Source organism: Fomitopsis serialis (assembly GCF_022376445.1).
Source record: "Fomitopsis serialis strain Sig1Antser10 chromosome Unknown B0H18scaffold_27, whole genome shotgun sequence".
NCBI classification, from domain to species: domain Eukaryota; kingdom Fungi; phylum Basidiomycota; class Agaricomycetes; order Polyporales; family Fomitopsidaceae; genus Fomitopsis; species Fomitopsis serialis.
Window position 1 is genome coordinate 62,789 of NW_025954987.1, and position 27,643 is coordinate 90,431.

The following is a 27,643-nucleotide window of genomic DNA, read 5'->3' on the forward strand; positions in this document are numbered from 1 at the left end:
CATACTCTACGAGATCTTCCGCCATGTCCAGAGGCTCCCTCCAGACGACAAGCCTCAGCGAGCACTCTACGCCTGTGCCCGCGTTTGTCAGGTCTTCTGCGAGCCCGCATTAGATACCCTCTGGATGGAACTTGACTCCCTTCAACCAATCCTCGAGCTGTTCGAAGGCTGTCAGGCCGGATGTAATGGCTACTACTACGTAAGGCATTCTCCTTGCCGCCCCGCTCGCCCTCTCCAGACTCATCACCCCACGGGTACAGTGTCTCAGCGTCGTAGACCTCCCGAGAACCTCGTGCGGTTCCGCAAGTACGCCCCCCGCGTGCGCACCCTGGCGGTCCCCCGCGAAATGAAGCACAGGTCCGAAAAGCGCTCCGCCTTCCTTGCCCACCTCTCCTATGCGCTTCGCCTCCCCCCTGCACACCGCTCTTCCCCGCCTCGCCTCCCTCACCTGGGGCGTCCTCGGCGGGCGCGACCCCTCCCTCCCGTTTCTGCTCTCCCCCCACCTCCGCGCCCTCCGCCTCCACTGCGTCTCGTGCTACGGCGCCCTCGGGCCCTTCGTCGCAGAGGACGGCCCCCCGCTCTCCGCGTTGCTCGCACAGGCTGCAGTGTGTGCGCCCGCGCTGCGCGAACTCCGCCTCATGGGCCTGGAGGGGTACCCACCGAGCGTCGTGAGCGCGCTGCGCGGATGGGACCAGCTTCGCACAGTCAGCATCGCAGACGTCGAAGTGCACGCGGGCATGCTACGCATGCTCGCGGAGATGCGCGTACTCGAGGAGGTCGATATCCGCGTGGGGAGCCGGTTCATACTCGATGACTGCGACTTGGCGGTGGGGAGGGTCGACGGCGCGACAGGGCGGACAGAGTCTGGTACGGAGTGGCCGGCGTTGCGGAGACTCACGCTGTCGGGCCCGTCCACCGCGCTCGCTGCTGCTCTGCTGGCCTTCTCCCCCGCACCCCGCTTGTCCGCCCTCCGCCTCTCGAGCACGTCCACGTCTTCGGCGGGCGAGGCACCTCTCATCAGCGCCATCCCGGCGCTTCGACACCTGCGCAGCGTCCGGCTAGAGCTTCGGGCGCGGTGTCCATGGACGAAGCTTTATCATCCTTGGCAAGCGCATGGCCGCCAGAGCAGCTGCTCGAGTTCGAGTTGAAGTGGCACAACCTGCGTGGCTCTGCCAGGTTGTCCGCTCGGGTGCTGGAAGATGTCGCCAGACACTGCAGAGCGCTGCACAAGCTCGCGCTGCCTCCGGTGGACTTCCCGCCTATCTTCTACCAGAAAGTGACCGGTAGCGCGTCTACGGATGAGCGAGGCATAACCATGCAGAACCTCTCCGTGCGAGAGTTGACGCTACAGTCGATGCCGCCCACTGGCGAGGCGGGCTGCGATGCAAGTGCCGTCGCGACGTACATCGAGCGGCTCTTCCCCGCGCTGGACCTGGGCGGCGACCTCGGCACTAGTAAGTCTGCTTCCAATACGTGGGACAGAGTCGAGAGGATATTGAGGGAGAGATCGAGGATGCGTTCAGTCTGCATAGGTATGAAGCATCTCCGCTTGTCCCTTTAGGGCACCCTCATCTGAGGCCTGAATCTCAGTGCTCAGCGCTCAGTACTCGCTGAACGTCTAACATAATTGGGCGGCATTCCATGCAATCCGTAAATTATACAATGCAGTAACTTACTCCATTGTGCCGGCCACCGCTGGTTCCATCCGCTTAATTAAGGAGAACTGTTGTAGCTCTTCCGGAGAGCATCTTCTCCCATTCTCCTCATGCGACAACACAACGCCCGGAGAGGTTCTGCATACCCTCGTCTGTACTGAAGCACTGACTCAGACACACTAGCATGGTGGCTGGGCACTGAGTGGTATACAACAAAATCAGAACGTAGCAAAGCGACAATTGGCAATGACGGTCCCAACTGCAGGGCGAGACGATACAGTCCCTGTGATGCTACAGATACATACAAGTTTAACCTAGAAGTGCAACAACAACATGATGGAAAGTAAGGTAGTTAGACGGCAAGATCAGGCTTTCCGGATATGATCCCGCGTGGCCTCGGAATCTGCACAAACCATGGGTATCTTCAGGGTATCTTCACTGGTACGCCCCGCCCCCGCTCCGTCTATCCCGCACCGCCTTCACCTTCTCAACGACCGCCGCCCACCGCAGCCACTTATCGTCGAACGGCGGCGACGGCTTCTCGACCCTCCTATCCGCACTCCGCGCCATCCGCCGGAGGTCCAGCGCGGCGAACGCGCGGTCCACAAACAGCGGCAGCGCCTCCTCCCACTCCCACTGCACGCCGTCGACCATATTACTCACATTCAGCTCGCGTAGGGACCGCGACAGCACGGCCGTCTCCGGGGGCGCGTTGGGCGGGAGGACCGGGCGGAAGTCGAGGGGGGGTAGGGAGAGCGCCTCGAGGCGCGGGCACTGCCGCGCGAACGCGAGGAGCAGCTCGAGCGGGAGCGACAGCGCTTGTCCGTACGGCCAGCGGATCGACATCGTGCACGTCTTGAGGCCGCGCCAGAGTCCGGGGACGTCGGTCAGGCTGGGGGTGTTGGTCGGGCTGATGTTGTCGGTCAAGCTGGGGATGCCGATCGACTCCGCGTCGAGGAGGAAGTGCTCGATGTGGCGCAGGTCGGAGAGCGCCTGGAAGAGGTGAGGCGCCACCTGGGACGGTGCGCGCCAGTCTGTGTGCAGTTGGAGAGTGTGCAGGTGTGGTGAGTGCCGGAACGAAGGGAGGGACAAGGCGATGCGGGCTGATGATCCGGAGATGATAAGGGATCGTAGACTGAGAAAACCACTCTGGACCGTATGGTGTGCGACCTCGTCTGAAGCCGAGAACTGTAGCTCCTGCAGGTTCACCAATTGGGAGAGAACGTCGAAGTTCGGTACGTCGACGGTGAGATCTCGTGAGCCGAAGGCACGAAGATGTGTCCAATGATTCAGAGTCGGGAACGTCAGTGCTTCGCAAATACCGCTGAGATGGAGCTCGTCGAGATCGAGCAGCTCCTTCTGCATGGTATGCAGGACCTGAGAGATCACTGCGGACCCATCGACGGGCGCATCCCACCGCTCGTTCCAGTCCCGATCGTCCCAATTCAGCTCGACATGGCGGACAGAGGGGGTTAGGACGAGCTGTAGGCCTGGATCGGGCAGGAAGAGGGCTTGCCACCGGAGGCGCCGCAGGTTGGGGAACAGAGCGGCGGAATGACGTTCATGTCTGAACAGGGCGAGGAGGAATGCGGAGCGCGCGCTCTGGTCGTGCTCGGAGTGGACATGCAGCGCACGGATGCGCCACGCATACTCTTGAAACCTCGACACCGACTGAGCATCGATGGTGCGCTCCATGCACGCCGTCGTCTGCGAGCAATCAGCTCGCACGTCTTCCAATGAGGTGCGTACGAGGAGCATACCTTCGGATTCGTGAGATCATAGCACTGGCATGCAATCTGTTGTCGACACACCCGGAAAAATCGTAGGATGGGCTTCAGCGAGTCGACGTCTGCCCACAGCGCGTCCAACGCGTAGGACGAGAACGCTCTGCACACTACGGCAGCTCTGGCGAGTGAGCCAAGCGACCGCGTGCCATCTTCATCCTGCTCCTGTAGTTTGAGAAAGATCTCCTCGAGTATGTCATTGCAGTACAGAGCACGATGAGGGGTAGACGTCATGGCTGGCATGTCGGTAGGCTCGGAGGGGTTGCCAGCTACGCGAGACCGGCTATACCGGTGTGCGACGGTTGTCTCAGAGTGAGTTGGACGGGGACCGGAGTACAGTGGACCACAAATAGGGTGCGAGAGAACCTCGAAAGCTTCGGGCCTCAGCTGGCCTCAAGCTCAAGGTTCTATATCCTCAGGCCGCAAGCACACGTGAACATGGTGCGGCCGGGGCGCGGGAATGGTCGCGGGACCAAATGCGCTACTTAGTAATGGGAAGCCGGTACGAACTAGCTGACAAGAGAGAATATACGAGCGAATCACATGTGCCATAGAGAGCGACATGCAGTGGAGGCTAGCGGGTGAGACGACAACTCGTGGTGGACGGCAAGGAGCAAGATGCGCGCTCCGAGTCGCCCGTGGGGCGTCCGAGCTGCCAGTGACGCCGCCACCACCGATGGCTCGCCGTAATTTCAGAATAAGACATTCCCAGCTACTTATTTGCACAACGCGGGACACTCCAGCGCGATCGTTCGTACGGCCGAAGGAGCCCTGCGAGCTCCCTTGACAGGTAGCACGCACGAGTCGGACGTCTCAAGTACTGCTTCCGCCCCAGCCGTCGCGGACGTAGGTCCCAAGTACTGGAGTACTATGTACCGCCCCAACGTTGGTCCTACATAACGTTAAATATGGTATGTATACAGGCTCTGAGTCTGACTGTTTATGCGCACTCGTCCAGAGGATGACTAGGACTGATGATATGCAAATAACGGAGCTGTCAGACGCGTTCGACGCTAAGTCAGCGCCGCGGCTGTGAAAACCTAAAAGCTTAAGTGACATTCACCCTCGAAGCTCAAAAAGTAGCATCGGTACAGAACAAGTGCAGAATGGTGCACTTGATGCCGTCGCAGTGTGGTCGGGAGATACAATCTGCCAGGCGCGTTCAATACATCTGCGCAATAACAGTCAACACTAGAAGAATCATAGGCATAAAGTACGTTCGTGACATGACTAAGTATTACGGGCGCAGGTTCCATACAGTACAGACACCTGGGTCATTGCGAGAAGCCGCACTGCAACACCGCGTCCGGTGTTGCAATGAGGTTCCTCTAACCCCGAGTCAGGATAAAAGGACGAAACAGAGTATTCAAATCGTGATGAGACATAACCCAAAAAGAAACATAGAGTACAAGCCAAAAGAAGATCCCAAGACGAATAGATATGGATAAGGATAGGTTGCAGGATTTGCAGGACGACGAGTGTACGACTCGGAGTTGACGAATCTGGCTACTCAGGACCGTCAGCGGAGCGCAACGACCAAAGCTTCTACGAGACGAACCTTATGTAACGACACCAGATACGCGTGCGACAAGACTGAACATTCAACCAGGAGGGCTAGCAGGAGGTTCACCAGGGATCGAACCGCGACCAGAAGTAGAGGAAATGCCGACGTGCACTTCTTCAACAGGAGGTCGCTCCGCGATGTGATGAACCGCTTGGGATGCCGCAGCTGGCATAGTTGCGCTTGCAGGATTTGATGACGAACAAGGATGAGACGCGTTGCCCACAGAATACGTAGAGTCGGGAGACGCCAGACCAGCTTCGAGATCGTCGTACTTGCGCCAGAACTCGGTGTCGTCCGAGGAAGCCTGGGAAGAGACGAACCGCCAGTTCGGCATAGACTCGACGGAGTAGCGAGGAGGCGCCAGGCATGTGCCGATAACCAAGACCGACAGGAAGAGACCGGCAGCCATAAGAGGAACGAGATCCACCATATCGACCGCCGGAGCTAGGCGACCTTCAGCCGAATCAAGAGGCGAGGCGGCCATGGATGTTGCGTTAGACAGAGAAGCGGCAGGACTTGCAAGTTCCCCGACAACAGTAGATACCATGATGGGCACCGTGATCGACGTCGACCAGACGTAGACGGGAGGCAGCTCCAAGTTGTCTGAGAGTAGGAAGTCGACCGAAGGACGAGTTGGCACCATGGTGGGGCGAACGAGGCCGTCGAGTGACGACGTCTGCGTCGGGTTGAAGTCGAGCGATGAGCAAAGACCACCGGGATAGCCGCAGCCAGACTGGATGAGACGAACGAAATCCGGGTCCGGAGGAGGTTCAAGGCCGTAACGTAGGCGGGCCGGAGGCAGGCTGCACAGTCGGGTGAGAGTCATAAGTCAACGGCGGCGTCGTAGAACATGCAACATACCCATGAGCGACAAAAAGCGTGTTCAGCGAACGCTTGACCACCCGCTGGTAGTGACCCATGTTCCGCGAGTATTCCAGCATCAACATACTGCCACAAGTCGAGCAGTCCAGCGAGCGTGTGCACTCGCGCAGGATGAGAAGAGTCCCCGGAGCGGCGAGCGGGACGGAGGCGATGAGGGCGAGGGCGCCGATGAGAGCCGCGGCACCCTGGACGACGAAGGCGAATATCAACATGGTGTATGCAAGATATCAACCAATAAGGCGACGTATATCACAAGAAGGCAGAGACAGATGGAGGTGGTTCAGGTTCAAGAATGAGTGAACGGAACGGAACGCGAACGGCGCTTTTTGAAGACGGGCGCTTCTGGTTGACAGGTTTGGCGTTCAACAACGTCACGTGAACGCGACGCGACGCGTTGATGCTAAGCGCTCAACGGACTCGGAGGCTCCACAATTCGTTCCCCATCCTCCCTATGTTCTTACGTCCGGGAAACTCTGATGCGGAACACTCGTCGACGATGCCGTATACAGTATAAACTACTCTGCATGCTCAGTCAGCATGATCTCACGGGCAGAAATGGTAAGGCATGATCCGTTCAAATGCCAGTGTACTTACCCCGGGCCAGTAGATGGTGCAGGTAGGTGCGCATCCGACTCACTGGCCGAAAACCCCGCGTTGTTTACATATTTCTTTCCGATTTTAGGATGGTCGCTTGCCGGGTTTACTTGTCGTCAATGATCATTGAACATGATCCTGGGCCGGCTTTAAAGCTGCCCTCTCCGCCCGACAAGCTGCGTAACCGCGCAGACTCAGCGTCGCGGCATGGAAACAGAAATCACCGCTGCTGCCCGGGTACCTGGGTGAGTCGTTGTCCTCGAACGATACCCACAAGCAGCACACTCCGAGTCGGCGCTCACATCTACTAGAGTAGAGCTCAGCTCCTCCTTGCAGCGTACGCGGCGCTACGACCTACGCCGCACACGGCTGCGACTCGCCATTCGGAAGTCCACCGAACAACAGCGTTACCCGGGCCCCAAGCTCGGACGGACCCTCGCGTCGGTCACGCTACCACACAGTCCCTACCCGTGGCCCGAGGACGCCCCCGGAGCGCGCCCGACTTGGACAGCCGCCAGGGTGGTCTCACTTCTCTATGTAGGGAGCTACGAAACGGCTCTGAAGGCGAGCGCGTGCCGGACAGGCGACGTAATTCCGGTGTCCAAGTTCAAGGTAATATCATAGAAGTCCCCTGCCTGCGCCAGCGGTAGAGACGTCCAAGACGGATATCCTCGCCGCGAGTGGGTGAGCTGCATCGACCCCGCTCATTAGCTGTGCAAGTATGGAATCAGACGCACACAGCTCTTACGCACGGTTGACCGCTTGTGGTAGTACTTCCGCGTACTCACAGGCCACCGTTCCGCGAGCATCGACGTCGTACGACTCTGTCTTGCATACGTGGCCGTAGCGCGCCGCCAGGCTCTTTGACCTCCGTGTGGTAGGGTGCGGCACCGGCTTCTCTGGCAATATGTAAGCCAGAGCGCGGCCGAGCTGCGGTGCGTTGCATGTAAATGATGAGCATCTTCCGCCAGTGAAAAGTCGACGACGAGGCCCAGTTCTCGCACCCGTGCTACATCCTAGTATTAGTGTTTCTCACCGTGGGCTCGGGAACTTGAAAGCGAATCCCATATATTTCAATCGCAACTGCAACCAAGCAAGCTGAACAACTATCTCGCCAGTGGCACAGAGGCCGTTCGACGGCCCGAACATATGGACAGTACGACACGTGTATATCGACATGCTACATAGATTAAACGCGTATACGACTCGGTAGCATGACGGACCACGTCCATGCACGTATAATTCCAAGTTCAGGCTCGCGGTCAAACAAAGTAAGGAACGGCAGCGCCTATGCTCGACGCAGAAAGTCCGTCGACGCGTTTTAGACTAGATACAGGCATACCACGGGAACCAGAAAGCGGCACAACTCTCGCCGCGGTATCAGGACGCGCGTCCTTGACGACACGCCGTCCGGGAGGAGACCCCGCGACGCGGGAAACGATTAGAAACGAGGATGGTTGGATAACGCAGACGGGAGACGGACTGCCAGCCCATCGGTGAGTGCATGCACGGAGATGCGAAGTACCGTGGCCACGTACAATCGACAAGGTTCGGCCATACGGGGTGGACGGGAGACGCCCCGCTCACGAGGAGACGCCGATCGGGACGCAGCCGATGTTGATGAGGCCGTCTGGGGCAAAGGTGCCGTTAGCATGCTACAGCAGAGAGAACGTTCGACGGCCGACGCACTGTAGGTGTTGTTCTCGCAGCACAGCACGCTCGCAGAGCTGCACGCGCACGCATCAGCACACACCCCAAAAGAACAATCCGTGGCAACACTGACCAAGAAGCCCCGGCGGCGAGCGAGGAGCACCCCACGCCGACGTCGTTCAACAGGTTGCTGACATCAATACCAAGGATTCCCATGAGGGTGCTGGTGCCGTTGCTGAGGTTATTCGCGGACTCGACGGTGTTGCAGCAGGAGACAGGGCCGGCGTTGCACGAGCCGGAGACGGCGGTGGAGGCCGGCTGCGCGGCAGAGCTGGAGCTCGAGGCCGGCTCCCAGGTGTCGGTGGACGTGGTGGTGGGCCACGTGTCGGTGGACGTGGAGGTGGGCTCCCAGGTGTCAGTGGAAGTGGTGGTAGGCCAGGTGTCGCTGGACGTGGTGGTGGGCTCCCAGGCAGAGCTGGAGCTCGCGGGGTTGCAAGGCGGTGCGGCGGGGGCGGCGAGGACCGCGATAGCGGAGACAATGGCGGCGAATACGGCGAGCTTGAACTGCATGGCGAATGGAGCGAGCGGAAACGAGGGAAGAGCCTAAGGAGAGCAGGCGACGGAGGGAGCGAATAGATGCCGGTGGGCGGAAGAGTCGATGCGGTGAGCGACTTGGGTTGGGAAGGATCAGGAGGGCGGTATTATATATGTGGGAGGGCGGAGGCGACTTTGCGTGGATCATGGCGCGGGGGAGGTGGACGCGATTAGTTCTCCGCGGGATGGGCAGGCGGGTGGAGTGGAGGCGATCGGACGTATGTACCAGAGACATGGCAGTGCGTGATGCGGGGCGACGGCGATGGCCTCCCGAGAGCACGGCGCTGCGATTGCGTCGGCAGCGCAGGGGGCGGCGCGCAGACGCAGCCCCACGCGGTGGACGGAAGCTGCTTGATTAAAGACCATACATGCATGGGAGACGTGACAGTCCTCGGGGAGCATGACACCTGAGCATTCAATCGAGCGACGAACGCGTCCACTTCGACGTCGGGTCAGAAGGCCTTGGACCCTCTGACGAGTCGACCCGTGCCGCACAGCGATACAAAAGCATACCTTACATACTCCAGGAGCGCATCTGAACATACGCACAGGGGATGGGATGTTGCGCAGGTCGTACATTAATTTCATTTTGCACGTTCTGAGCGATCCAGCTAAGCTCAACCTCGGGAAGAAGCACCAGAGACCCTATCCGAGAAGAGTTCTCAACGTTGACGCTTGCAGTGCATTTAACGTAAGAAAACCTTCGTAGACGGCGTCTCCAGCGCAGAATTTGACCGCTTCCGAACTGTGTGACACGACAGCTGGCATGCTCGTCCGAGTCGACGCTCGTTGCAGACGTCGGAGAGAAGCATCCCAGAACTTCCCCAAGAGGCAATGAGCGTAGAGTGTACCAGACGCCACGTTCCGAAGCACAAAGAGGGTCGTGTCAGCATAGGCCCCGCGCAAGTTAGCGGAGAGTGCAAAGTCTCGTTCGACAACGTGCGTCATCGTGGCCGATCTGGCCCTCCTCGATCGCGCCTGTGCCGCATTTGGAAGGTCTAGTCGTCATCAACCACACCCACTTCGGTTCAACACTTTGAAGCGATCTCGGACATCCGCGGTCGATAACCTGCTTTCATTTTCACTCTCATGCACGTGGCCAGCGTTGATGAGGCTCCCTGTGCGCTCCTCCAGCTCACAAGGGACGACTGCCAGCATCGAGCCGTCGGTTGTATGCGAGTCCAGGCAGATCCAGTCGTCGTGCATCAGACGGTGATGGTACTAGCCTGCAGTATCGCAGGTACCAGATCCTGGTCCGCACCAGTCTGAGCTACGTAGCCTCGCGTTTCCAAAGTGCAATAATGCCATGGTTGGATATTGGATGTAGGCCAGTGTGCGCGGAGCCGCTCCTACAACCTTTCTGCATCTGCCCAAGAAGAGCCGGCGAGCCCCGCCTTACCGTCCTTCGACCGCACCTCGTCTTCGGGGACGTCCGAGGTAGATTAGGCAAGATGATCGCCGGAACCGTCGTGGCGTACGTCGCCCCTTTGAGCTTGCCACGGATCGAGCGAAGAACGTCCAGCCGCCGTCGGCCACTCGCCACTTGGCCATCACACGCCCTTCCCGAGAAGCGCGGAGACCCACCACAGAGAGCATCCGCGGGAGATCGTCAGGGGACGCCATCATCTGCATAGCCTTAACTGCTGACGGCCACCAGTAAATACTGCCATCCGTCGGCGAATCGCGGTACACGGCACAGGAGGATTAGTCCTGAACCGGCCCGTCCGGAATAGGTCCTCGACGGTCTCTGCTTTCTGGGGGACCCGACGCCGGAATCCAGGACGCCGTGGCCACGCTGGGAGCGAGTCGCACCCGCAGCGCATTGTTCACGTTCTTCGTCACCGACACCCCGCGCCCCGCGACTGAGTGCGCCGAGTCCGAGCGCGGGCTCCCGACGCGTGTTGGACGCGGTGGACACCGGGGCGCGACCAGCAATATCTGCAGCAGGGAGGTGGGCCGATCCATTTCCTCGATGTCTGCCTGTGGCTGTTGAGACGTGACGCGTGGTGCGTGAAGACGGGCAGAGGAGCGTCCCCTCCCCTCCGTGCGCGTGGAGGACCACAGATCGCACTCACCTCTCGCCTTGCCTTCAAGTCCTGACGTTCTGCAGACAGCGCTGCACCGCTCAAACGTACGAGCGCCCCTCCACAAGAGCGACACCGCACAGAGTACCGCTCACCGGCGCACATCGATAGAGTGGACCGCATCGTCCGCTGCCAGGGCGCAGCAAGGCCTTAGATGTCCCTGCGTCCGTGGAGGCCGTCAACTCGGGGGCCAACGCATGACATCGTGACACGGACGACGACTCGAATGTGAAGAGCGCCGCAGAGACACGACGGTGTGACGCCGGGAACGACACCCACAGACAGCCATGGCGTCCTCGAAGCTAACGGCCCCAACACCGCCAGGGCGCAACGATCGCGAGGTATAAGAAGGCCCGCCCAACGCTCTCACCGCCCGCACCGTGACGCACCCCGCCCGCCTCAGACCCATCCACGCGACCCCTCAGCCTCCCCCTGCCACGATGTTCGCAAAGCTCCACTTCATCCTCCCCTCCCTCGCGCTCTCCAGCGCCGTCCTCGCGATCCCGCAATCTAGCTCGAGCTCAAGCCAATGCGACACGGGCCCTGTCCTGTGCTGCAACAGCGTCACGCCCGCGAACAGTGTCGACGCGTCGACGAGCGACCTCCTCGCCTCGCTCGGCATCTACACCGACGACGCGCTCAACGGCATCGCGACGGGGTGTTCGCCGCTCGTCGGCGGGGACGGCTGGTGAGCTCATTTGTTATTTCGCGACTGGAAGTATACGGGCTGACTCGGTGTGCGTGCAGTGAAGCAACCCCAGTGTGCTGCAAGAACGACCAATTCAGTAAGCGGACAGGGCGTGCTTGCGTACCTCTTGCGATTGGCGTTGATGGCCTTGTGTTTCCAGCCGGCGCGGTCCCGATCAACTACGGCTGCGCGCCGTTCAACATCAACATTTAGATGCGGTCCCTCCACGCTCCTTTGACGCATATACCTTGTTATCCGTGAGTGCGACGACGTCCACGCTACGGGAACGTTGTGTGCTGATGGTTCATCTGCAGGTACCAGCTCCCGCCTGCCGATACCTGTTTGTTCTCCGTCGCAGTGATGATGTGATAATAAACGATCAGTTTTTTGTTTTCCTGGCAGCAGGATGTTCAGTTACATGCAATACACGTGATGTAACGATCGTGCCCGCAATATTGTAGACATGCCAATTGCAGAGACCACGGGCCCTCGCGAAGCGGATGGACCTCTATGCACCTTCGCAAAGGATGGCGCTTCGTCCCAGCGGTTTGCAATATCGCATCGTAGGTATTGAGGTCATGGCGTGACCGGATGTGGCCGACAGCGAATGACACTCGCGAAGCCGAGTCGCGTCCGGATGAGTGGCGTGCGCCTCCGATATGGACCCTACGGAGTGCGGGGGCTGAGTAGGAACACTGAACCTCGCATTTCGAAGTTGCACCCTAGTAGGGTTGATTGCATCAAGTGCTGGGATCCGAGTCGGAAGTACGAGAAGAACGCATCAATGCTGAACTCCTGTCAAATTCTGTAGAGAAGAGTGACGTTGGAGTGACGGCACCGTCTCACGGTTGGGCATCTTCGGTTCGCGGAATGTCTGGAGCGGCGACTTGGTATGGTCCTTGTCCAAAACGGAGCTGGCGCCGAGTTGCGGGTGGCACAGACACGACTGCGTCCCAGCCATGTTCGGTGTACGCCACGGTGGCTTGCTTGGTCGTACCAGAGAAGGAATTCGAGATGCGGCACGGCGCGGGTGCGAGGATAAATACCGCACGGGCGAGCTATAGGAGCCCTCAGGTCACTCGTCAGAGTTGTCTACCCATCCGAACGCACCAGTACTCACCGCCCTCTGGCACCCACCTTCGTTCACCCACACCCGTCGCTCTTTCACAAGCACCGCCATGCAGTTCATCCTCACCTTCATCTCGGCCCTCTTCGCCGCGCTCTTCGCCGTGGCCGCCCCCACCAACATCGGCGCCAACCTCAACGCGCGCGCAGGCCTCGCCGTGCGCGACGGCAGCTCGAGCTGCAGCGCCGGCCCTGTTCTCTGCTGCGACAGCGTCGAGTCTGCGAACAACCTCAGCAGCAACACCACCTCCACGCTCGGGGCTCTCGGGATCAGTGTCGGCGACCTGTTGAATGACATCGGTGTGGGGTGCTCGTCCCTCTCCGGCGGTGCGGATTGGTAAGTCCCGGGGCTGGTTCGATGCATGCGGTGTGGCTGATGGGCGTGCGGACGTGTGTAGCCCGACGAAGACGCTCTGCTGCGAGGATAACACCTTCAGTGAGTGCCTGGAAGACGTGTTGACGTTGAGGAGGGTTACTTACGTGGGCGTGTGTTGTTGCAGGTGGCCTCGTCTCCCTTGGCTGTTCCGACGTCGGCGCTGGCCTGTGAGCAATCCGCTCGCAGGATGGGCCGTGACTGCTGTGCTCGCATCTGGCCCTCCATGCTCAGTACGTACCTTCGTAGTTCATATCAAGTCCGCCTGTTGATCCCGACTTGTTAGGCCATCTGGACTCTGCTCCACGCCTTTGCTCTATCTTTTTGCGACTCTTGCTACCGGAGCTGTTATGTGGTTCATCTCAGCCGTCGTTCTCGGTACCTGTGTAGCCTTGCGTCCCACCGTGTTAGGTCGATCTGCGCATACCTGTTCAAATTAACTTGCCGGCAACGGATGGATGATTTGACATCGGTCGTCTTCGTCGCTGCGCTTGAACAAACCTGAGCAGGGGCAGCATGTGCGTTCTCGGCCACGTAAGTCTTGCCTATGCCACGCTACGCGAGCTGTCTCGTTCAACGCATGACATGTGTTGTGAGTGCTTGCAGAATTCATCAGAAAAGCTGCATTGCCTGATCTGGATGTGTTCTATGGCGTCGCTTCTGTTGAGCATAACGAAGATCAGACTGTCGCTCCTTGTCGACCACGACCGTGACGGCATTATGTCTCTGCGCGACTCATTGACCTCTGGTTTCCAGACAGCTATTACCGGAGGAGCTTCTCAGCAAGGCGAGACTTGTGGAATGTGGACTCACCGCCAACAGCCTCCGACTCGAGTCCGAATGGGCCTGCGCGCAGCGCGTGTCTGACCAATGATCATTGGTGGTCACTGTCCTGTCGGGTGCGGTACGGCTCGTCTTCTCGGCGCACTCTGGCATGCATATGTTGACGAGGCTTCAACATAGATGCATGATACAAGCTCTCGAGTCTTGTGCGGCCTTAAATCGTATGGATGGAACATTGGAAGCATCTGGTGCACATAATGTACAACGAAGAGTTGGCACCAAGTTGGCGCCGACAGTACAACGAGCGTCTAAAGGCGTCGCGTCGCGTTCACGTGATGTTGTTGAACGCGCCAAACCTGTCAAACAGAGGCGCCCACAGGTTGAAAAGGCGCCGTCCACGTCCCGTTCCATCCACTCATTCTTGAACTCGAACCGCCTCCACCTGCCTCTGCCTTCTTGTGATATACATCGCCTTATTGGTTGATATCTTGCATACACCATGTTGATATTCGCCTTCGTCATGCGGGGTGCCGCCGCTCTCATCGGCGCCCTCGCCCTCATCGCCCCGGTCCCGCTCGCCGCTCCGGGGACTATTCTCATCCTGCGCGAGTGCGCACGCTCGCTGGACTGCTCAACATGCGGCAACATGTTGATGCTCGAATACTCGCGCAACATGGGCCACTACCAGCGGGTGGTCAAGCATTCGCTGAACACGCTCTTCGTCGCTCATGGGTATGTTGCATGATCTATGGTGCCGGCGTTGACTTACGACCCTGCCCGGCTGTGCAGCCTGCCTCCGGCTCGCCTACGTTACGGCCTTGAACCTCCTCAGGACTCGGAGTTCGTTCGTCTCATCCAGTCTGGCTGTGGCTATCCTGGTGGTCTCTGCTCGCCGCTCTACTTCAACCCGACACAGACGACTGTGTTCGACGGTCTCGTTCGCCCTACCATGGTGCCTACTCGTCCTTCGGTTGAATTCCAGCTCTCAGACGACTCTGAGCTGCCTCCCCTCTTCGACTACGTCTGGTCGACGACGATCGCGGTGCCTGTCATGGTATCTACTGCGGCCGGGGAACTCGCAAACCCTGCCGCCTCTCCTCTGTCTAATGCAGCACACACGGTCACTGCGTCTCTTCTCTCGACTGAAGCTCGCCTAGCTCCGGCGGTCAATATGGTGGATCTCGTTCCTCTTATGGCTACCGGTCTCTTTCTCTTCGTCTTGGTTATCGGTGCATGCCTGGCGCCCCCTCGCTACTCTGTCAAGTCTATGCCGAGCTGGCGGTTCGTCTCGTCGAAGGCCTCTCTGAACGACACCGAGTTCTGGCGCAAGTACGACGATCTCGAAGCTGGTCTTGCGCCTCCCGGCTCTGCCTACCCTGTGGGCGACGCGTCTCGTCCTTGTTCGTCATCAAGTCCGGCAAGCACAAGTATGCCAGTTACGGCACCCCAAACGGTTCATCACATCGCGGAGCGACCTCCTGTTGAAGAAGTGCACGTCGGCATTTCCTCTGCTTCTGGTCGCGGTTCGATCCCTGGTGATCCTCTTGGTAGCCCTCCTGGTTGAATGTTCTGTCTTGTCGTGGGCGTCTGGCGTCATTACATATCGAGGTTCGTCTTCTTTGAGCTTTGGTCGCTTTGCTCCGCTGACGGTCCTGAGTAGCCAAACTCGTCAGCTCGTCGTACACTCGTCGTCCTGCAGGCCCCACATCCTTCTGCGATTCGTCTCAGAAACATCTCTTCTACTGTGCTTCTGATCGGTTTGGTTATCACTTTCCTTCTACATAGTTCTTCCTTCTATTGTGTGCGACCAGTAGTCTTACATACGAGGAACCTCATTACAACACCGGACGCGGTGTCGCAGTGCGGCTCTTCGCGGGGATCTTGATCCGATTTCTGTAGCTCTTGTGTATGTATGTCGGTCCCATTTCGCGAACTTGTCTCCTTTCTACATAGTCTCCTGTTGCCAGTGTGTAATGTGGCTGATATTTTGTGAATGTCATCGTCTCGCGCAGCTTCCCGGCCGTCTGTTTCGGTCACCTATTACATACGATGTATTGCCCTGACACGTAATGATACTCGCCTCACGGAGGTTGCCATGTGTTCACGTGCCACGAAGTTTGAGGCTATCGTTTCTCCCACCGCTTGTTGAACTTTGAACATCGATACTCATTCATACGTGACTCGAGGTGAGTCGGCCGTGCACCCTTACCAGACTCTCATTCTTATTATCGTATTTGCAGAGGCGATGGCAACCCTTTCGATCAGACCGATGGCACGGTTCATGGTGCCCAGTCCTCACCGGGCTCTATTCTGCGATGATATACTTGAAGAGATATTTCTCAGACTACAGGAATGCGACGAGCAGGGAGCTCGGCCGCTTGGCTCACTCGCCAGGTCTGCCGTCGTGTGCAGAACCTTCTCACCGCATGCACTGGATGCGCTATGGGCGGACGTAGACTCGCTCGTGCCGATTCTGCAGCTATTCCCCGCGCGCCGGCTGAAGGTCGAATGCCAATGCAATGATATGACGAATCCTGAGGTAGTTTTCCACTATTTGCAGATATGGCATTCGAACTGACAGATTGCAGTCAACAGTGTGTATGGAGCGTATCGTAAACGCTCGTTCGATGCGTAGATTCCAGGGCTATGCGAGGCGCATTCGTGCGCTGCACGTCCACGCAGAGTTCAATCAATCTGCACGCACGGCGTTCCTCCTCTCCTTGTCGAAACGCCAAAAACACTCTCAAAAACACTCTATCCCTCTGTTTCCCAACTTGCAACGCCTGCGGTGGGGAGCCCGCTTCTTTCCCGACCCCTGTTTCACTCTCGTCCTCACACCTTCCGTTCGCCATGTCGAGTTGAATTGGGACAGCCGACGCGACCCCAATCATTACAAGGACGTGGATGAGCTTGCGGTACTTGCCTCTATCCTCCCCCCTCTGTTACGCATATTGCCAGTTCTTGAAGGGCTCTACGTCGACGGTGTTAGCCCGTGGGATGCACTGTCATTCCCGGAGCTGAGCCATTGGACGCATCTCCGTGCTTTTGGCTCGCGTGACCTCACCGTCGACGTGCAGACCTTCCACGTCCTCTCCAGGATGGAAAAGTTGCAGGAACTACGGCTCTTCACGACGAAGGAGCTTGCATTTCATGATCGTCTAGTACAGGATGGTTTCCTGGGTTTACGATCCCTATCAATTGTGGGGTGGTCATTCTTTGTTCCTCCGGTTCTGGCGTCATTCTGTCATGCAAACCATCTGCGCACCCTACGCCTCTACGCTGGTTGGCACTCAGATATAATGACACCGCAACTCATTCAGGCCCTCTCGGATCTACGTCATGTCGAGCATGTCTTCCTTGACACTCCGTACATCGATCTCCTCAACCTCATCAAGATCCCACGTCTCTGGCAGGGGCTCAAGACATGCGAGCTGTCCGATCAGTGGCCTCCAAACTGGCGAAACCCAAATGTACAGCAGACGCTGGATCTGCTCCTTGCCTTTGCGCAGCGGTTTCCTTGCCTAGAGACGCTTTCCCTCCCCCCTATCGATTTCCAGCCAATCCTTCCTCCCAATGCACCCACGGAGACCGGTGGCGTGTTGTCGATGTCCCTACGCGAACTCAACATCAAGAACATGTACATCTCTGCGCTTTGTGAGGAGGCCTTGCCGGCGTTCATCGACCGCTCTTTCCCTGCACTAGATCTCCGGCGTATGGCACAGACCGCGGATAAGAGAACCCATACACCTTGGGAGCCTTATGACGACAAGTGGTTGCGGTGGGCGGACGTCGTCGAGAGAGTGAAGACTCTGAGGGACGCGGCTGTACGCGACGAGGGTGAGATACCTCCAAGCGAAGATACCCGTTATCTGCGCTGCGGTAATGACCGTGGATACAATCCGCGCTCCGGCACCATGACTTGCACGGCAGCACCAAGGTACCCCGACCCCGTCACCTGGCCGCACCCCCTCTGGACGGGTTTTGTGATATTTTTGTTGTTGGAAATTGTGGGACGATACTTTGATTTGCAGTGAGAAGTCAAACACGCCCCTTTCTTCAATCCCTCCATGTACAGTATATAACAATAGCAGACTGTACTGTATCGGAGATCTGCATTCAGATCTTCGCGCTGCAGCTGTGGATGCTCCTTCAGCTTGAACTTGCGACTCTACTTTGTACCCATTTTGTTGGACACTGCTCGCAGGACCTATCTTATATATCCTCATTGTCCAGAGTTCGTATCTCACTGTCTAGGACGAGCAGAGTCAGTCTACGTTGCAGACTACGTTTACACATTGGCGACCACTGTCAGTGAGCAAAGCGAGGGCAACTCATAAGACCACAGCCCGCCGAAAGGAGTAATACCAGGTTGCTCGTCTGTCCATCAGTACATACTAGTACTGTTTCAAAATCCGGAAAGCTGCAGTACCGGCCAACGGACAAAACATCCTGAGCAGTCTACCGACAATTCAGAACTTGATTCCTGCGGTAACCAAGCAGCGACTCAAATACTAGGGATTCGATTCTCCCGTCTGTCCACTTACCTGATGACGCCAGCGTTTGCATGACTCGCTACGATGATTGTATCGTCGTATGTCTGAATGTCGGCACAGCGCCACATTTATACGTGGTATAAACAAAGCCGGATTGATTCGTCGACCTCATGTAGTTACTCAGGACTGAGGAGTTCGTTCGCTGTGAGACAATTGATGAACACTTCAACGGCACTTACCTTCCGATTAGGCAGAATTCGGGCCCGCCCGCTGTCTCCCACTGGCAAGCCTCGCAAGATATGCCAAGGTCGAAGTATCGTCGCACACTTGCCAGTCACGGCGTTCGCTTGCTTCAACTCCATGGTCCGCGATGGTCGCTGAGGCTATGAACGGATTCTATCGTACAGATGCAAGATGATGGGATGCGAACAACACGACCGCCGGTGGTCAAGATCATTACGGCGTTCAGACGACCGAGCATCGAGCTCATGCGAGGACGCAGACGATCGGCCAGGCACGCCACAATCCCGAGGGCTGACCCGGGAGTCCAAAAGCGACCTCTGGGATGGCGATGCTAAGAACACTGGCCACTGTACGTTGAGTGACATCATGCGCCTGCCCAATTAAGATATATTTCGATTGATAAAGTAAGTGTTCGTGAGTACGACGCAACCTCAAATATGCACACCTTTCTGCGCGCGTCGCACTCGTTCCTTGTAAGATGGACGCCCGCCGTCGTAGCTTTGATGGGTGTTTGCAAAAGGACCCGGTGAGGAATGATTCCCGAGCACCCATAAATGGCACTGTTCGGTTATCGAATGCCCTGTCAAAGATCACGCCCTATGCCATGTTTTGCGTGCCGGGGCGAAAGGCTCCAGCCAGGCAGTCCAATTCTTGTCTCTGTCCAAGAAGACGGACATTGAACATAAACATGGAGAGTCGAGAACGACACACCTTCGAGCCATAACGAGCGCAGGGCACCAAGCGTTTCGAATTCATTGACGCTGTGGCGTTTCCGAAGAGACGCAGGCAGACATCGGACAGCCAGTACTTGTTCCTCTATACCTGGAATTTCGATATTCAGATTGGCGTACACTGAGCACGCGGCAGTGCGAGGCCCGACCAGTGGATGATGGATGTTTTGGAAGACCCATTGCGTGCGTGCGCCTCGGTCGTTCTGTGGGATCGTCGTGGATCGTCGGGATCTTGTGCATCGCGCAGGCAGGCAGGAAGAGCGGGCAGAAGTGTCGCCCACGGTGTGAGAATCACAGAAAGGTATCCCGTAGACGGGCAGGCTCACCTACAGCCCACAGTGTACGACGTGACTATAGAGGCCCATTTGTCTTTCAAGACTCGGGATGGCAACTCGGATGCGCACGAAGCGCCGCGGTGAACAAATACGACTTTGTCTCATCAACCGCGTGAGCGATGCTAGGTTCGGCGTCGGCATTCAATGACACGCTCTATTTTGCTCGGTCCAGCGACCGTTTCCGTCTGGGGATTTCCAAAGACATCAGCATCGCCAATATGCGGAGGTCTATAAGAACCGGTGCTTCTTCACCCTACAGGCCCAGAGACGTCCGTGCACCTTCTCTCGTGAGTATTCCGCACCGCTTAGTTGTCTTTTCTCTGCACGAGCTAACTGACGGGCCTTGTGCAAGAGGCGACGCGCCGAGCATCCAGCAGGGCCACCCATTCAACACGATGCGCTCCGCTGAGATCTTCGCGCGCACGAGCCACATGCTCTTCGTCGCGGTCGCACCTTTTGCGCCGATTCCGGGCACAATATTGCACACGACGTCTCCGACGGAGGTCGTTGTCCTTCTCGACCGGCCGACGGTCAGTTTCACGCGCATGGAAGACGAGTTCGAGTTGCTTTCCTTGCGCTCCGTATCCGAGCAGAGTAAGCCCCGCTTTTCATACGCTGCTGGCGAACGTGACTGACTAAGTGCGCTACAGGTGCGAGCAACTGCAACAGCGTACCGGAACGCTCGCAGCCGAGCGTCGACCTCTCTCGTGAGGGCCGTCACCCGTCTACCACTGGCGTATACCGGAACGGCAGGACATCCGCCTTCGCCAGCGCTGTCTCAGTCGCCAAGCGGTCGGCCGTCTCTCGCACTCGAAAGGTCCTCTCGAGTGCGTGGAAGCGCGGGCACAGTCCATACAACCGCGTCTGAGCGGCCACGTTTCCGCTGTGGTCGCCAGAGAGTTCATCGGCGAGAGTCGAAAACGCGCTTGAGGAGAAGGCGACGTACCCGGGCCTGATATCTCACCTTCGCCATTCTTTAGTGTTCATTGCACGAGGAGACTGAGTAGGATCTTCTGTTTAATGTTTGTCTTGCGCAACGAAGACGCAGTTTCGTTTTCGTTGCTTCATACCCTGGTACCACCCGTCGTACATTACCTACTCCAGGCTCAGTTTTATGTCCATACACATGTCCATAACGACGAATGTAAAATGCTTGAAATTTGTCAACCTTACTTTATTGCCCAATCTCTTCGTGCATTTCGTGCAGAGAGGGCGGCGATGAACTTTGGATGAACTGGAGCCAAGAATGTATTTGTGATGAGGAGGGCTTAGGGACGCGGTGGCGCGACGAGTCGGACGACCCGGGCCATCAGCGCATCAGCCACAGACGCGCCGCCGCGTGACATGATTGACCTGGACCAGGACCTGCAGCAACCTCCCAGCCTCGACGACTACAACAATGCCAGCATCTCTACATACTTCCGCGACAGATTGAACGCCACACCGTGGACCGCAAGATGTGTGATCGGTCGTGCGTTGTTGAACGACGAAGGGGACGCGAGTTTCGTTTCGGGCAAGGGCAGACATATCGCGTCGCGGTCAACGACTCGCAGTAAGTATGTTGTGGACCTTTCGTCAACGAAGATGATAAAGGAAGACAGAACTGTCACAGGACCTTTCTTAACATTGACTCTCCCACAGAAATCTCTATGTATACTCGTGGGACAGGGTGAGTGGTCAATTCTCACTGTCTCAGTTACTCAGCAGACGGATTCCTCTTCAGACGTCAGTCATGAAAGCCTATCTGTACACAACCCCGGGATAGCTCCTATATAATGTATTCACTGGCCAATATCCTCGTACTCCAACCTCCATCATGCGCACGTATCTCGTCGTCGGAGCAAGCAGAGGCATCGGCCTCGCCCTCGTTCAAGAACTGGTATGTTTCCCCATTGACTTCCTTCCCATGCACAACTAATCAGCTTCATTTACTACCCAAGCTCAAGGACCCGACAACCCACGTCCTCGCCACCGCACGCTCCCTCCCCCGCTCGCCCGGTCTGTATGCCCTCACCTCGTCCTACCCACCGACACGCCTATCCATCCTCGAGCTCGACGTAGCAGACCCCGCGAGCGTTGAGCGCGGCGCTGCCAACGCAGCCGCTCTCCTCTCAGAGCACGAGGGACTGGACTGCCTGATCCACAGCGCGGCGATGTCGCTGCAGGAACTCGTTCCGTTTGAGCAAGTGTGAGTGCATTCACGTTCTCTCCTTCCGCATTTCCATCTTAATCTGAAAAAATGCAGCGACATCGCGGCGTTCCACCAAGAGCTCTACACCAACACCGTCGCGCCCCTGCACGTCGCGCGCTCCTTCCTCCCGCTCCTCCGCCACGGACTCAGCGCATCCGATGCCGAGACCGCGAAGAAAGTCGTCTTTGTGTCCTCCAGCTTGGGCTCGCTTGAGCTCGCCCCGCAGTCCATCGGGTTGAGCGAGACGTACTCCGTAACGAAGGCCGGACTCGGCATGTGCGTATTAACGACATATAGACTCGCGCTGCTAGGGCATCAGTGTTGACCAGATCGCATATCCATTACTGCTGCAGGATCGCACGCAAATGGGGGGCGATGCTGAAGGAAGAGGGTATATGCACCATGGTCCTCCACCCAGGTATCGTCATCATACCTTCCGCTATTCGGAATGATGTCTGGGCGCTGACACCCTGCTGGTTCTCAGGCTGGGTCGACACGGACTTGGGTAACACCGTCAACGCATGGTTCTCCGAGCACCTCCCTGCGCTCCAGAAGATACGCCCCGCTGACTGCGCGGCGCAGTGCCTGCAAGTGATCAGGGACGCCCGACTCGAGGATGCAGTCGCGTTCTATTCGCACGATGGGTCAAGGCTACCTTGGTGACTGCTAAGTTGCCTGCATGTATTTATGCCCGGCCGCAGAGTGCGTTGGTATGTCTCAGAAACGATCCATATCGCGGACGTCGGCGCCCATCTATGTAACGTGTTAACTTACGGCTCAACGATGTCTACTTGGGACAAGACGAGCCACGTCGACATGCGCGCCGCGACGTCTGACTCTCACGGCCTTCCAAAGACAATTGCAGGATCCTGTTGATTGACGTTGTAGACGTGTAGGGTCTCAGCTCAAGAAGGACGGTGTCTTTCACAGCCCGAGTTCGACCTCGATCCATACACGTACATTCTGCAGGTTACGCAGGTGATACGTCACACACACCACGTCTCAGTCCCTGTGCAAGTCAAGTTGTTATCCGTGGCAGAATGTACATCGCGGCGTCCGAAGGTCTGGATGTCATCGGGACGTACATAGCCCGGGTTGTGACGCTCTGGTTCACAACTGGTGAAAGAAGAGATGGTCACCGAGAGCGTTGGATGGGATGTCTGACGGCAACACGGGCAGGGTCTGCGCGGTGATTGGATGCTTGTTGATCGTGTAACGTTGACAGGTATAACAGCGCGACAGTAACTCGAGCGCATTGACGATGTCAAAACTAAGTAGGGCAAGGGCAGACATAGAGTTGTGTCAACGGCTCGCAGTATGATGTGGGCCTTCCGTCTACGAAGATGATAAGGAAGACAGAACTGTCACAGGACCCCTCATGACACCGACTCTCCCACAGAAAGCTCCATGCATACCCGTGAAACAGGGTGAGTGGTCATTAATTCCACTGTATCAGCTCAGCGAACGGGATCCTCTTCTTCAGACAAAAGCTTCACGTATCTGTGCACAACCCCGAATAGCTCCTATATAATGCATTCACCGGCCAATATCCTCGTACTCCAACCTCCATCATGCGCACGTATCTCGTCGTCGGAGCAAGTAGAGGCATTGGCCTCGCCCTCGTCCAAGAACTGGTATGTTCCCCCGTTCCCCAATGCACTACTAATAATTTCCATCTACTACCCAAGCTTGAGGACCCGACAACCCACGTCCTCGCCACCGCACGCTCCCTGTCCCGCTCGCCCGGGCTCCAAGCCCTCACCTCGTCCTATCCACCCGCGCGCCTCTCCATCCTCGAGCTCGACGTTGCCGATCCCGCGAGCGTTGAGCGCGGCGCAGCCAACGCAGCCACTCTACTCTCAGAGTACGAAGGGTTGGACTGCCTGATACACAACGCGGCGGTGTTGCTGCAGGAGTTCACTCCGTTTGAGCAGGTGTGAGTGCACTTCCAGTCCTCTCCGCACCGCCGACCCCCCTCTCATGCCTGAGGAACATAGCGACATCGCCTCGCTCCACCAAGAGCTCTACACCAACACCGTCGCGCCCCTGCACGTCGCGCGCTCCTTCCTCCCGCTCCTCCGCCGCGGACTCGGCGCACCCGCCTCAGAGAAAAAACTCGTCTTCGTGTCCTCCAACCTCGGCTCGCTGGAGATCGCCCCGACGTTCGCCGGGCTGTGCGAGACATACTCCGTGACGAAGGCCGGACTCGGCATGTGCGTACGCCCGTCTCTCGCGCTGCTGCTGGGGCATCCGTGTTGACTGTATCGCGTGTATACCACCACAGGATCGCACGCAAATGGGGGGCGACGCTCAAGGACGAAGGCATCTGCACCATGATCCTCCACCCAGGTACCGTCACCGCACTAAACCCTTTCTCCTTGAGCCCCACTGACGCGTTCCCATGCCCTCCCCAGGCTATGTCGGCACGGACATGGGCAACAGTATCAATTCATGGGTCTCCGAGCACCTCCCTGCGGTCCAGAAGATAAGCCCCGCCGACTCCGCGGCGCAGTGCCTGCAAGTGATCAAGGACGCCCGGCTCGAGGAAGCGGTCGCATTCTATGCGTACGATGGGTCGAGGATCCCTTGGTGACCGCGAGCTGCATGTACTTGTCCCCGGCTGCAGTGCGCTGGTATGTCCCAAATACGATCCTTCGCGACATCGGGGTTGTCGCGCATATATGTACGATCGCGAAGGCGCCTTATACGAACTCGATGACGGCCAGTGTCTTGATGGTACGAATGAGTCGCGCACCGGCTCAACGGGTCCCACTCCGTCCCGTCTCTGCCATTGTTGGGCGAGTCTTCGCTGCCACCCATGCGTCCACGCGAACGCGGACCATCCATCCACATCCGTGCGTATGCCCTGACGTGGGCTATCAGCACGAGAGCGAGAAGCGCACGCCGGGAGGGGCCAACCCGACTTGCGACTCAACGATATGCACCTAGGACGAGACGAGCCACGTCGACGTCACGGTGCGCGCCGCGACGTCTGACTCTCACTGCCCCAAAGGCGTTTGCAGCGAGCGCGCAAGCTCAAGCTCAAGCTCAAGGACGATGTCATTCACAGCGATCCTGCTATGATTCCTGACTGCCTCTCCCGAGACTCACAGCCCGAGTCCGACGTCGATCCAGACATGTGCATTCTGCAGGCTACATATGTACATATGCACTGGCACAAGTGATACGTATCACAGACCACGTCCAAGTCCCTGTGTCACTGAAGGTCATCGCGAACGAGCTGAGCGCCCGACTCGCGGAGAGGGAGCATTGATCTCAACGCGGCTCAGGAGCCTCAGCCTGTCGGCGAGCTGACGGAGGAGCTTTCGTTCTTAAGGAGCAGGAGGCTTCTGTGTCCGAGTCGAAGGGCCCGGTCAGTAGTCGTGAATCATGATGCTCCCTAGCTCTGACGTCTTCCGACCACCTATATAGGAGAACAAGGCGATGCGCGGGCAGCTCAACCAGCTTAGTTTGCAAGGCGAGCGCCCGAACTGCGACAATTAGGAGAGCGTCATCTGTGACAGAATGTGCCATGCGCATGCCCATGGCTCCTGCAAGACGAGATGTCACTGCTCCGAGAGCGTTGAACGCGATGTCTGACGGCAACACAGGCAAGAGTCTACGCGATGATTGTGGATTGTGTAACGAGATTAAAACAGGTATAACAGCGCGACAGCAACGTGAGCGCAACGACAACGTCAAACTAAGCGGTACGAAAGCGAGCGGACGTGCAGAATGTCCAACGAAATGAACGGCACAAAACGTTAAATGGCCGATCCCCCGTCATCCGTGAAACCCAGACCTACGAGACGAAACGAGAGAAGAGAGCGGACGAGGTGCGCGATGCACGGACACCACTGCAAGTGAAGCTCGCCCGCCTTTGGTAATAGATCTAACAACATCCGTCAGCGAGTGTCCCAACGACCGCCTGAAGTGCACGTACCGCTCAGGCCTGGATGACCTGGCCGAGGTTTTGCAGGGCGCCAGTCAACTCCTGGATAAGCCCGCTGACATCCAATCCCGACCCCGACCCCGACCCCGATCCCGAGCTCGTCGACGCCGCACCGGTCTTCGCGTCGACCTGCGCGCCGACGGCCGCCGTCGCACTCACGCTCGGCGCGCTGCCCGAGCCAGTCGCCGACCCGCCCGACGCCCCGCTGCCGCCCGCGCCGAACGCATCGACGAGGCTGCCGACGAGGTCGAGGATCTGGCCGAGGAGCCCGCTCACGTCCGCGCTGACGCCCGCGGTGGCGCACAGCGAGATGTCGTCGCCGGACGAGTCCGAGCAGGACTGGCCGGAGGGCGCAGAGGTGCTGGTCGCGGTGGGCTCTGTCGCTGAGCTCGAGCTCGAGGCGGGGGCCGTGGAGGTGGGCGCGGGCTGCGAGTCGGTGGCCGTGGACGTGGGTGCAGGGTCCGAGTCGGTGTCCGTGGAGGTGGGGGCAGGGTCCGAGTCGGTAGCCGTGGAGGTGGGCGCCGTGTCCGTCGCCGTGGAGGTGGGGGCAAGGCCAGAGTCGGTGGCGGTGGAGGTCGGCGCGGGCTCCGAGTCGGTGCAGCCGCAGTCCTCGTCGGGGCCGCTGGCGCCGTCCGTGCTCGCGCGCTTCAGGTTCGCGTCGACGCCGACGTTGGCGTTGACGTCGACGTCTACGGCGTCGTCGGCGCCGCCGTCCGCGCGCAGGGACACCCCGACGTTGCCGCCGGCGTTGACGGATATGGCGTTGTTGCCGCCGTTCCCGTTGCCGCCGTTCCCGTTGCCACCGTTGCCGTTCCCGCCCCTGCCGCCGCCCCAGGTGCGACGCGCCACCGAGATGGGGGCCACAGCTAAGCCGGAAAATCTCAGGTCAGCATATCGTACACACCCGGGCGCAGAGACTGGTACTCACTCGGCTCAGCGCCGCTGGCAGCGGAAGGCTCCGCAGACGGCACACCCGAGGGCAAGACGCTGGACATCGGGACACTAGGGCCACTCGGGAAGGCACTCGGGAAGGCACTCATGAAGGCACTCGGGAAGGCCGGCATGCCCGGGAAGGCGGAGGAGCCCATGCCGGGGAAGGCGGGGGAGCCCGTCGGGACGGGCGCGGCGGGGTACGCGGCGGAGGGGTACGCGGGGGCGCCGAGGGCGGCGAGCGCGCAGGCGAGGAAGGAGAGGTAGGCGGAGCGCATGGCTGCTGGAAGCTTAAGGAGCGTGGGGCTGCGGGGCGGGTAATCAGCGACGCGTAGGCGAACGAACCTGTAGAGAGCACTCACCGAAAGAGCGACTTGTGAAGAACGAGGAGGTAAGGCGAGCGGGGAGTTCACCTTGGGGCTCGCCGTCTTCTCGAGAGTGTCTTATAGCCCGCGGTCGGTGCGTGGTGGGTGTTCGAGCTTCGAGCTGGGGAAGGCTGCTGGCAGAACGCGGAGATTGCATGGAGGCGGCCGAACAGATGTTCTGCGCCGCAGAGGGTGCAGATCCGCCGCGGTAAGAGATGGCGCATTATCGACCGGGGATGCGAACAACGTCCAGCGCAGAAGCCGCGCTCGAACTTGGGTCAGTGGGGTCTATCCCTCGACACGGGATGGCGGGCCGCGGATACCACAGGCCATCGAACTGTTGTGCGTGCGGTTGACTGCATCAGCCAGCTGAAGGATCCAGTCACGCGCACCGACCATCCCTTTGCCCACAACAGTTGCACAGACGACGGGGCAGCCGAGTCGTCGGGACAGCCACAGAGCGGCGCACTTCCTCGCAGACCCTGCACGCGCCCACCACGCTGAGGCAGCGCGACTTCCTGGACGGTCTCCCGAGTCCGAGCGGCGCGCAATCCTGCAGGGAGGCGCGGGTGGCGGGTGACTCATCGCAGGGAAGCGAGTCGGCGGGTGGGCGCACAGCGCAAACAC

The 27,643-nt window shown here is 58.6% G+C and overlaps 11 protein-coding genes across 11 annotated transcripts; 8 read left to right on the top strand and 3 right to left on the bottom strand.

The window, feature by feature from the left end:
- Nucleotides 1-2,090: 2,090 nt before the first annotated feature.
- B0H18DRAFT_954289 (uncharacterized protein) lies at nucleotides 2,091-3,682 on the bottom strand (the record flags this gene model as incomplete). Its single annotated transcript, XM_048042256.1, has 3 exons — nucleotides 2,091-3,362; nucleotides 3,416-3,439; nucleotides 3,467-3,682. The coding sequence occupies 3 exons, from the start codon at nucleotides 3,680-3,682 to the stop codon at nucleotides 2,091-2,093; spliced, it is 1,512 nt and encodes a 503-aa protein (XP_047894214.1).
- A 1,257-nt stretch (nucleotides 3,683-4,939) lies between these two features.
- B0H18DRAFT_279778 (uncharacterized protein) lies at nucleotides 4,940-6,171 on the bottom strand. Its single transcript, XM_048037388.1, has 3 exons — nucleotides 5,865-6,171; nucleotides 4,998-5,806; nucleotides 4,940-4,948 (listed from the first exon to the last, which is right to left on the bottom strand). Exons 1-2 carry the CDS (start codon nucleotides 6,095-6,097, stop codon nucleotides 5,041-5,043), a joined length of 999 nt encoding a protein of 332 aa, XP_047894215.1. The 5' UTR covers nucleotides 6,098-6,171; the 3' UTR covers nucleotides 4,940-4,948; nucleotides 4,998-5,040.
- Nucleotides 6,172-8,062: 1,891 nt separating this feature from the next.
- B0H18DRAFT_1118381 (uncharacterized protein) lies at nucleotides 8,063-8,699 on the bottom strand (the record flags this gene model as incomplete). Its single annotated transcript, XM_048033778.1, has 3 exons — nucleotides 8,063-8,109; nucleotides 8,169-8,206; nucleotides 8,263-8,699. 3 exons carry the CDS (start codon nucleotides 8,697-8,699, stop codon nucleotides 8,063-8,065), a joined length of 522 nt encoding a protein of 173 aa, XP_047894216.1.
- A 2,548-nt stretch (nucleotides 8,700-11,247) lies between these two features.
- On the top strand, nucleotides 11,248-11,708 carry B0H18DRAFT_954292 (type 1 hydrophobin; the record flags this gene model as incomplete). Its single annotated transcript, XM_048042257.1, has 3 exons — nucleotides 11,248-11,495; nucleotides 11,555-11,592; nucleotides 11,656-11,708. The coding sequence occupies 3 exons, from the start codon at nucleotides 11,248-11,250 to the stop codon at nucleotides 11,706-11,708; spliced, it is 339 nt and encodes a 112-aa protein (XP_047894217.1).
- A 965-nt stretch (nucleotides 11,709-12,673) lies between these two features.
- B0H18DRAFT_1118383 (uncharacterized protein) lies at nucleotides 12,674-13,167 on the top strand (the record flags this gene model as incomplete). Its single annotated transcript, XM_048033779.1, has 3 exons — nucleotides 12,674-12,957; nucleotides 13,019-13,056; nucleotides 13,121-13,167. The coding sequence occupies 3 exons, from the start codon at nucleotides 12,674-12,676 to the stop codon at nucleotides 13,165-13,167; spliced, it is 369 nt and encodes a 122-aa protein (XP_047894218.1).
- A 1,108-nt stretch (nucleotides 13,168-14,275) lies between these two features.
- On the top strand, nucleotides 14,276-15,340 carry B0H18DRAFT_1210570 (uncharacterized protein; the record flags this gene model as incomplete). Its single annotated transcript, XM_048036380.1, has 2 exons — nucleotides 14,276-14,508; nucleotides 14,566-15,340. 2 exons carry the CDS (start codon nucleotides 14,276-14,278, stop codon nucleotides 15,338-15,340), a joined length of 1,008 nt encoding a protein of 335 aa, XP_047894219.1.
- Nucleotides 15,341-15,941: 601 nt separating this feature from the next.
- Nucleotides 15,942-18,119, top strand: B0H18DRAFT_1210571 (uncharacterized protein). Its single transcript, XM_048036381.1, has 3 exons — nucleotides 15,942-15,962; nucleotides 16,017-16,315; nucleotides 16,365-18,119. Exons 2-3 carry the CDS (start codon nucleotides 16,022-16,024, stop codon nucleotides 17,808-17,810), a joined length of 1,740 nt encoding a protein of 579 aa, XP_047894220.1. The 5' UTR covers nucleotides 15,942-15,962; nucleotides 16,017-16,021; the 3' UTR covers nucleotides 17,811-18,119.
- Nucleotides 18,120-19,436: 1,317 nt separating this feature from the next.
- On the top strand, nucleotides 19,437-20,511 carry B0H18DRAFT_279831 (uncharacterized protein). The gene is made up of 3 exons (XM_048037389.1): nucleotides 19,437-19,513; nucleotides 19,576-20,172; nucleotides 20,229-20,511. Exons 2-3 carry the CDS (start codon nucleotides 19,698-19,700, stop codon nucleotides 20,444-20,446), a joined length of 693 nt encoding a protein of 230 aa, XP_047894221.1. The 5' UTR covers nucleotides 19,437-19,513; nucleotides 19,576-19,697; the 3' UTR covers nucleotides 20,447-20,511.
- Nucleotides 20,512-20,900: 389 nt separating this feature from the next.
- On the top strand, nucleotides 20,901-22,564 carry B0H18DRAFT_1002574 (uncharacterized protein). The gene is made up of 6 exons (XM_048028383.1): nucleotides 20,901-21,130; nucleotides 21,180-21,457; nucleotides 21,519-21,766; nucleotides 21,824-22,045; nucleotides 22,123-22,187; nucleotides 22,254-22,564. Exons 2-6 carry the CDS (start codon nucleotides 21,395-21,397, stop codon nucleotides 22,430-22,432), a joined length of 777 nt encoding a protein of 258 aa, XP_047894222.1. The 5' UTR covers nucleotides 20,901-21,130; nucleotides 21,180-21,394; the 3' UTR covers nucleotides 22,433-22,564.
- Nucleotides 22,565-23,340: 776 nt separating this feature from the next.
- Nucleotides 23,341-24,362, top strand: B0H18DRAFT_875540 (uncharacterized protein; the record flags this gene model as incomplete). Its single annotated transcript, XM_048040432.1, has 5 exons — nucleotides 23,341-23,403; nucleotides 23,458-23,705; nucleotides 23,767-23,982; nucleotides 24,054-24,118; nucleotides 24,184-24,362. The coding sequence occupies 5 exons, from the start codon at nucleotides 23,341-23,343 to the stop codon at nucleotides 24,360-24,362; spliced, it is 771 nt and encodes a 256-aa protein (XP_047894223.1).
- A 1,261-nt stretch (nucleotides 24,363-25,623) lies between these two features.
- B0H18DRAFT_279872 (uncharacterized protein) lies at nucleotides 25,624-27,023 on the top strand. The gene is made up of 2 exons (XM_048037390.1): nucleotides 25,624-26,606; nucleotides 26,659-27,023. The coding sequence occupies exons 1-2, from the start codon at nucleotides 25,726-25,728 to the stop codon at nucleotides 26,984-26,986; spliced, it is 1,209 nt and encodes a 402-aa protein (XP_047894224.1). The 5' UTR covers nucleotides 25,624-25,725; the 3' UTR covers nucleotides 26,987-27,023.
- Nucleotides 27,024-27,643: the final 620 nt, after the last annotated feature.